This window comes from Polypterus senegalus, chromosome 1, assembly GCF_016835505.1.
Source record: "Polypterus senegalus isolate Bchr_013 chromosome 1, ASM1683550v1, whole genome shotgun sequence".
Taxonomy (NCBI): Eukaryota; Metazoa; Chordata; class Cladistia; order Polypteriformes; family Polypteridae; genus Polypterus; species Polypterus senegalus.
Window position 1 is genome coordinate 98,103,270 of NC_053154.1, and position 9,439 is coordinate 98,112,708.

The following is a 9,439-nucleotide window of genomic DNA, read 5'->3' on the forward strand; positions in this document are numbered from 1 at the left end:
AATTAAAATTGTTACCAAAGAGTTTTTTTTTTTTTTTGGATATACTTTATTAATCTCTGAGTGAAAATTAGAGTCTTTTCACATGACCTTAGGAGGTCAGAGCCCTAGGCCCATTAAAACTGCTGGAAAAACTTTCAGGTTAAGGGCCTTGCTCAAGGGCCCAAAAGAGTAGAATCCCTTCTAGGAGTAACAGGACTTCAACCAGCAACCTTCCAGATACCAGGACAGATCTTTAGTCTCATAGCCACCACAAGAGTTACATTAAAAGCAGAAATTTCACAAAGGTTAAAACACCAATTGTAATCAAAACCTGTAAAACCACTGAAGCCCACTATGCTAAGTTTTATACCCTTCTGTGTAGATCACCAACTGACCAGATTAGTTTGACATATAACAAAAGTAATTCAAATGATTATTTAAATGGTTACTGCATAGAGAAAAAGCAAAGAAATTCTGAAATCACGAAAAAATTAATGAAAAGAAAAACAATAGCTTTAAAAAATTTATTGCGAGAACGCCAGTATAAAGGGTCTTATGCTATTTAGACCAAGAAACGCTTCAGAAATGCAGAATAAAACTGAATTTGAGTTGTTAGCTCATTATTAAAATATTCATACACAGCAGTAGTTAGAACAAATCCCTTGCAGTTTAAACAATTACTCTCATTTTCACCATTACAGTTCTATATATTCACAGAAATGATGATGGAAAGAGCGGGAATAGAAGGTCAAACAATGCAGAGTTCATGGTCAAAGGAACGTATGCTGCAGAAATTTAAGAAAGATGGGGATGAACAGTTTGAAGTACTCTAAGGTGTTTATAGATAAGCAAAAGTGAAATAAAAATTCATTTTCTGTAGTGATATTAATCAGTTATGATACTAAGGTGGATAAATCAAACAGTGGAAGGAACATGAAGTATTAAAGTCATATTATGGAAAGAAAACCAACAAGCAGAAGTTACATTCTGCAAGAGTTACAAGTTACAACTTTCGCCTATGAATGTGCCACTTAACAACTCAGTATGGAATACAGCATTATATGCTGCAGAGATAAGGGAAATGATGACAGCAGTAGGTTACAAGCACTTAAAACACTTGCATGTGCAACAGGAACACAGGGGAAGTCAAATGAAAAATGTACACCAAAACTAAAAGAAAATATAGGTGAAACACATTGGAAATACTCATGGGGAGATTCTAAAGAAAAATACAGAGGATGTCCAAGAGCAATGGCGTTTATAATTCTAAAATGGAAAAAACGGAGTTGTATGCCGACAAAGGAGGCATGGAAGAGAGAAAGCTGATGCCTAGAACTTACCTGATCACACCACACATTATGAGTGGGTTGGAAAAACAAAGAAAAATTGTGAGATGACTTCAATGAAAGGAGAGGTGCGACACCAAAAAAAAAAAATCAACAAAATAAAAACCTATATTTTTTAATAGAGAATGCAACTCCCATCCCCCCCCCATTAACAGTGCAAATCATTAGCTGATCAATACAAAGCACAGGAATCAAAATATCAATCTCTTTCATACTTTTATAATGTATATTAAATAATTACAATGAATAAAAATCTCATGATTTATCTGTAACAGTCTTTAACAAATTTGCAGCTTTCAACAGGGATGCATTACTTCTGTACATTGGGAGGCGTGGGTTTCTTTCCAAAAAGGTTCGTCCATGTCTGAATTGCGAAGTGATTTGTTTGCTTTGATCCCTGGAGTCTCCTATGCAGGGGAAGAAGGGTAAAGTAATTCAATTTTCAATAATTATATTGGATATCTTACTGAACGAAACAACAAAATAAAAAAAGCACATTAACAGTAGTAAATACCTTCAGTATGAGTTAGGCAATTTTTCATTTTTAAATAACTGATGATTATTGTACCCATAGGTTTTAATTTTTAGAGTTCATGAATTAGTAAAGTGAAGAGGTTTGTGAGAAAATAACACCCAAAATTTAATTACAGAAAGAAACTGCTAATGCTGAACAACGAAATTAGCCAGAACAATTGTCAGTGATCGTTAGTGAATACGTCCTGCTTAGATGAGAATTTTTTTCGTAGAATTCCATGATGCTTTGAAGGCCAGCATGGCATCACAGAGCTATAACAGCCATGCGTACAACTTTCATCATGCATAGTGTAAAACTGTTGCCGAACTGCTATTGGTCTAACATAATGTCACAACCAACAGCAGTGAACCCTGTATGTGTTTAAGAAAAAAAAATAGAGATAACTATAGAGATTAAAAATAGAATAGAATAGAGAATATTATGAGTACTACCAACAGATAAACAACATAGATACATGTGTGCTGGCAGCACAACCATACATGGCTAATCTGCATGCACTTGTTTCCAAACGATGGTTCAAGCTAGTCCCAAGACACTGCTTCACTGCATGACTAATGTGATCCCAAGAATGGAACTCTGTAACTTCAATGATATATAGATTTACTTATTGCTAGTTTGTGACTGTTGTATTTTGTTTGTGGTTATCCTTTTGCTGTTTGAGGCAGGGTGGTACAGGTGGTTAGCATTGCTGCTTCACAGCTCAGATTAAATTTCTGACCACAATAATTGGTTCAGCATAGTTGGCAGACGCTTCCAAATTAAAACACAACCGCACTCTTTTAATCTACTCAAAACTAGTTGAATTTCTCCTGCCCCACTGACTTCAAAGCATTTTGCAGAGTTTGTTCCCAAAGTTCTGCAGGGTGTACTCATTACTAGAAATCACCAACTAGAAAGAGTAGCAATCGAATAATTTTTACAATTGGATTTCATCTGGATGCAGAAATCATAAAAAAAACACAACTACAAATAAAATTCAGATTTGGTGCTTATTAAATTAACATTTTTATTTTTGTTTTTAATTAATGTATTTAAATTTACCAAAACAGCAGAATATCCATTTAACCACTACCAAATACTGTTCTGAGTTGTAGTGAAATACAGGTTCAGAACTTGTTTTTACGGTTGAAGAGGAGCAACTCGTAGTCAAATACCCTGAAGTCGTACATGAACAGATTTCAGAAGGGGGGCTGTTCTCCTGCTTTGTGTCACTCACCTTCAGAGTAGTTTTCACTATCATCATATCCAGCTTTTGGTCTGGATACATTTTTTCTCAATAAAAAAACACTATCTACAACCTTGCCTGCTATTCCTAGTTCCATATAATTAATGAATTTTACAGAAAGACTGACAAAATGAACACATTTGAAAATTTTTGTTCTGCATAATGGTCTTAAATATGAGCTGCAAAAACTAACAAGGGTTAAAGAGTTATTTTGCTCTTTATCCTGTAATACATGACTATAGACAAATAAGAAATAACATAACGGTGCCTTTACTGCAAATGTGGAACAAACAATCCATTCTTCTACTATAATTCCCTTCTATACTTCATATACTAAATTAATTAAAGCAGATGCTAAATAGTGGATAAAGACTACCATTAAATTTCAGATTTAACAGACAGGCAACATCCCGTTTTAAAACTGGAGGATGTTTCAGAATAAAATAACACTTAAACTAAAAGCGACACCTTCTCCTAAGATCACCTATAATAGCCAATTTTAAAATGTGTATATATATATGCTTATTGGATATTTAATAACTAAGTCAAGACTAGACTACCTCTTGTTATATTATTTTCTTCTTTCCCTAAAACCAGTAGTAATCTTTCAATCTAAAATCACAAAGAACATCATTATGTTCCCTGTGAATCTGCAATGTACGTTGACTATTTTGAAAGTGCCAATACTACTTATGGCACACTCAAACACACATACAAAGCCCACATGCTTACTTTTTTGTGGAAAATGCTGGTCTCTTCTACAAAAACTAAACCTGTATGGAGTGAATGTTAATGTTTTAACCACCAGCAGCACTGCGATTGAAATACTGATGATTTTGTAAGCTTGAATTACCTTGACTAACCTTGAACATTGTCAACATCATAAAAATCAAAAGAAAAAAGCAGCTTATAGTGAAAACTGGCAATTAATATTCAGATAATTCAGGATTGCTTGCCATGTGTAGTAAGGAAAAGAATAATACTGAATGATGTAAATCTTATTAGTATGTACAGTAGTTACATCTTGAATTCTTGCAAGAGTATGAAAAATTATTCAACAAAATGACTCTTGTACAAGCCCATACTACTGGCATCAAGTTTCTAATTTAACTTTTATATTTGAATTGCAGATAATAACTATTTAAGGAAGAGGTTATTACAGTCAGGATATACCTACTAGGGAACACTGTGTTACAGTAAGAAAAGAAACAAAAAAAAACTAACCAACTAGAAGACACGTGGTAAATTTCATTTTGGTGTGAATGAGTTTCTTTAATTACAATTCTCATTTGGCACAAGTCTTCTTTGAGTGAATGATATTGAACTAACTTAGCAACAATATTGTTTGGATCTTAATCCTTAAATTTTCAGGAATGAAAAATAAATTTATGACCATTTAGACACATTTATACATATATCAAGTAGGCTCAAAGGTGTTTGCTTATTTGAACTATTTGAAGAAGTCATTATTTTTTCACATTTTAATAAACCTTATTAATGCAGTTTTTTGGATAACTATCACTGTGTATATATATATATATATATATATATATATATATATATATATATATATATATATATATATATATATATATATATATATATATAATATACTGAGGAAAACAGAATGTCACATTGTGTTTCATTGATGTTTTAAGAATCAGGTCTAGGATGATCACCGGTTCCGTGAGTGAGCGCTAGCGACTTTCTGCCGCTACTCACCGGTATCCTTTTATTTCTTTATTTTATTTATTTATTTACTTATATATATATATATATATATTTATTAACAATTTTAATCCCTTTCATCTTATATCGACACTGTTGGCGATTTGGTGATTTTGCAAGTGTCTGAGTATTTTGGGTCTAGTTCATCTTGCCTGTTTGTTTTGGCTGTGGTTTCCCACGGATTCATTTACCTGGCTGCTTGGCTTACCGGTGTGTTTGTCTGTGATGGGGCCTGGTAGGATTTGCATACTGCTTGTGCGGGTTTGGATTTTTATGTCGTTGGTCTTTCGACGGGTGCTGGACTTTACCAGTATACAGCTGACGAACTTCTTCGACTTCGTTTCATCTGGCTGCTCCACGCTGGCTGTGCTACTTCTCCACCCGGACACGCTCCCTCCTTCGCCGAAAGTACATCCACCGGGGCTCTCGCCGGAACTTTCACCATGACAACTCTAAACCAATACCATCCTTCTGGTCTATTTCTCGTCACTCTTCACAGATTTCCGACAGGGCTGTTAACCACAGCGTTTTAGCCAGCCTGACCAGGTCGGCTAACACTTCTGTTCAGTCTGACAGCACCGGTGTCAACTTCGGTCTGCTTAATCCGCTTGCTTACAAGCAAGGGACATCTCGTCCAGGATCTCCTCACCGACCGTAAGTTTGACTTTTTGTGTTTGACTGAGACGTGGCAACAGCCCAATGACTTTTCGCAGCTCAACGACTCCACTCCCCCGGGTTTGTTTACACCTGCCAACCTCGCGAGTCTGGCCGCGGTGGAGGTCTCGCGGTAATTTATCGCAAGAATTGGAAAGTCTCGCCGTTATCTGTACCCGTCTTCAGTTCTTTTGAATCCGTTGTTTGTCAACTCTCAGGTCCTGTTCCAACTGTTATTGCTGTTATTTACCGCCCTCCAAAGTCTACTTCTGTTTTTATAAGTGATTTTACTGATCTGCTGACCCACTTGGCTACTGTTTCTCCTAATATAATACTACTGGGAGACTTTAACATTCATATGGACAATAGTAATCATCCTCTTACCAAAGACTTTTCATCTTGCCTCGATAGCTTGGATTTTAAACAATATGTAAACTTTCCCACTCATACTAAAGGTCATACTTTGGACCTAGTTTGTTGCTCTGGACTTACTCCTCTCAACTGCAAAGCTGATGAACTGTTATTCTCTGATCATTTTCTTCTTTCTTTCAATGTCAAAATGACCTTTTCTATAACCAAGATCCCTCGAACCATTTCTTTTCGGAATATTAAGAAAATTAATCCTGATATCCTTTCTTCTGCTTTCTCTAGTCTTTTGCATTTTAATGACTTGTTCACCCAAGAGGATTTGGTTACCTATTATAACAATAGTCTCAATAGTATTTTAAATTCTGTTGCTCCACTAAAAACCAAATCTGCATTATTCTCTCAGTCAGCTTGAACGTCTCTATAAGAAAACTGGTCTTACTATCCATAAGGAAATGTTTAATAATCATGCTTTGTATTACAAGGAGTGTATTAACCTAACTAAATCTGCATATTACTCTACCATTATTCGTTTAAATGAGGATTCTCCCAAGTTACTGTTTTCACTGTTCAATTCTTCTTTCAGGTCACCAGATTTTTTACCTGACCACCTCTACTCATCTTCCTTTTGTGATTCTCTAATGTTATTCTTCATTGAGAAAATTCACAAAATACACCAAGATCTGGCCTCTGATGTCTCTTGTAGTTCTCCCTTTGTAATCCCACTCCCATCACACTGTTTTTCTACTTTCCAACTTCCCTCTGTCACTGATATCTCAGATCTCATTTGTAAGTCAAAACCTTCTACTTGTCAGCTCGACCCCATTCCTACAGTTCTGGTTAAAGTTTGTTTACCCTCCTTGCTTCCCCTCATATCTGCTATCATTTATTCTTCACTTACCACTGGAACTGTTCCTATTTCATTCAAAGTTGCTGCCATCACCCCAATATTGAAAAAAACGGGTTTAGATCCCAATAATTTTGATAATTTTCGTCCTCTCTCCAATTTACCATTCATTTAAAAAATTCTCGAAAAGATAGTTGCTGCACAGATCCACTCATATTTAACTAATAATAATCTGTATGAACGGTTCCAGTCTGGCTTTCGCCCCTTTCATAGCACTGAAACAGCACTTATAAAATAACCAATGATCTCCTTATGGCAGCTGACTCCAGTTTACTTTCCATTCTTATTCTTTTGGATCTGAGTGCAGCTTTTGACACTATTTCTCACCCCATTCTACTTAGTAGGTTAGTCTCAATCGGTCTCTCTCATACTCCTCTAGCCTGGTTCAAGTCATACTTGTTTGATCGTACTCAGTTTATTCGATTGAAATCATTCATTTCTCAGTCCTTTTCTCTGGTCACTGGCGTCCCCCAGGGATCTGTCCTGGGGCCCCTTCTTTTCATTATCTACCTTCTCCCGCTTGGATATATTTTTCGTAAATATAATATTCAGTTTCACTGTTATGCTGATGACACCCAGCTTTATCTGTCCACCAAACCTGATTCTGCTCTCCCCCCATCCTCCCTCACTCTCTGTTTAGTTGAACTAAATACATGGTTCTCTTTTAACTTTCTGAAACTCAACAGCAATAAATCAGAGCTTCTCCTGGTAGGCTCTAAATCAACATTATCCAGAACTAATAGTTTTTCTATTGCTATCAATAACTTGCCGGTCTCTGTTTCCCCATGTGTGAAAAGTTTGGGTGTTATCCTTGACAGTACTCTGTCTTTTAATTCACACATCAATAATGTTACTCGGTCTGCTTATTTCCAGTTGCGTAACATCAATCGTCTCCGTTCTTTTCTTACTTCACAGGCCACTGCCATTCTTGTTCACAGCCTTGTTACTTCTCAGCTTGACTATTGTAATTCACTTCTTTTTGGTCTTTCTCAAAAATCAATTCATAAGCTTCAACGTGTTCAGAACTCTGCTGCCCGTATTATCACCAGGACCCCTTCTATTCACCACTTCACCCTTGTTCTCCAGCAGCTCCATTGACTTCCGGTCAAATATCGCATTAATTTTAAAATACTTCTGTATACATTTAAGGCTATTCATCATCTCTCTCCTCCATATCTCTCTGATTTGGTACAGATCATCATCCCATCTCGGTGTCTCAGATCCTCTTCTTCTCTTTCTCTCTCTGTCCCTGTCCCCCATCTTGCCACTATGGGGAGCAGGGCTTTCAGTTGCTCTGCTCCTCGACTTTGGCATTCCCTACCTCCTGAAATAAGAAACATCACCTCTTTCTCTCTTTTTAAGTCTAGACTAAAAACTCACCTATTCAAAATAGCTTATCCCACATAACTTTCTCCATTTTCCTATCTTGGAACTGTTTTATGTTTTATGATCTTGTAAATTACCTGCTCTTTTCCCTGCTTTTTATTTTCTTACTTTTATTATTATTTTTTACTGTGTACAGTGTCCTTGAGTGTTTTGAAAGGCGCTTTCAAATAAAATGTATTATTATTATTTATGAATGTAACTGCCTTTTTTGTTAATGCCGCCAATTTATCATGCAGATACTGGTAAAACATAATTTATACTTTGGTATCTGATTGCTAAATTCCAATATTACTTACCCACTGACTTGGGTACTCTCATTGCCTTCACAGAGAGAGGATCCAATCTCATTCTCTTAGGAGCACTTGATCCCTGTGTGCCAGCTCTGAGGCTGTTGAGCGAAGCAGAGTTGCTATTTAAAAAAGAACACACAATAATTTATTGTAAACAGTTTTATTCATTAAATGTGCCTTTTATTATTTTTTTAATAAAACAATAGCTAAATATATACCAATACTTTAAATTCAATCAGAAACCTGTATTAAAAATAACTTTCTGCTGAAGCCTTACTCTGTATTAAAAAGAAGTTCAATATTTAAAGTTTTTTCTGATGCTTGCTGAATTAGCCTAAGAGCTTTTAAGATTTTAGGTACTAAGTACAGCAGAAATATAGTCCTTTGGCTATACTCTTTGTTTATCCTGCTTCGCCATTTGTTAATTTTGGGAATATAATCAGCTCTGGGTTTGATTTGAGTTGTAATTCTGTGCAAACAGAGTTTTAAATAAAAATATAGCGGTCAAATTTATAAAAATATATTTTTATAAATACCACTAGCAGCTAAGGAGCTATATGAAGCTATAAAGGCAAATTAATCTTGTCAATGAATGCGAGAATGTACAGGAAGAAGAATAATGGATAAATAGTCTTAAGAGACTAGATTCAAGCGTCATAATCTATAACTGTTAACAGATACACTAATTTCTACCCATATGGTAAAATGTGAACCGAGAACTGGCAGTGCTCATTATGCTAGCATAGCTAGTAAGAGAGAGACTGAATGAAGAGAGAATGGTTTATTGTGTTAAATACAGAACACCGGTAAAAAAAGGATATGAATGCAGACTACCTACTACTAGAAGACATAATACAACCATTAGCAATATGGCTATGCTGACAGCAGCAAACAGAAATAAATGGTTCCAGATAGGATTTTGGTTAAAGCAGGAATAATACAGTTGAGTTAAACAGCAAGTTGGGTAAATGAAAATGTAGTCACAGGCAGATCCATAGACTTCAAGTTACTAGTGATGGATTT

At 35.6% G+C, this 9,439-nt stretch overlaps 1 protein-coding gene across 3 annotated transcripts in view; it reads right to left on the reverse strand.

The window, feature by feature from the left end:
* Nucleotides 1-1,424: 1,424 nt before the first annotated feature.
* Nucleotides 1,425-9,439, reverse strand: part of kif18a (kinesin family member 18A) — a 135,174-nt gene continuing 127,159 nt past the window's right edge. For all 3 annotated transcript variants that reach the window (XM_039753810.1, XM_039753793.1, XM_039753801.1), the window contains exons 17-18: nucleotides 8,423-8,535; nucleotides 1,425-1,732 (exon numbers count right to left, since the gene is read on the reverse strand). In XM_039753810.1, the coding sequence (XP_039609744.1) occupies nucleotides 1,581-1,732; nucleotides 8,423-8,535 (265 nt within the window). In that variant the 3' untranslated portion in view covers nucleotides 1,425-1,580. The remainder of the gene's footprint in view (nucleotides 1,733-8,422; nucleotides 8,536-9,439) is intronic.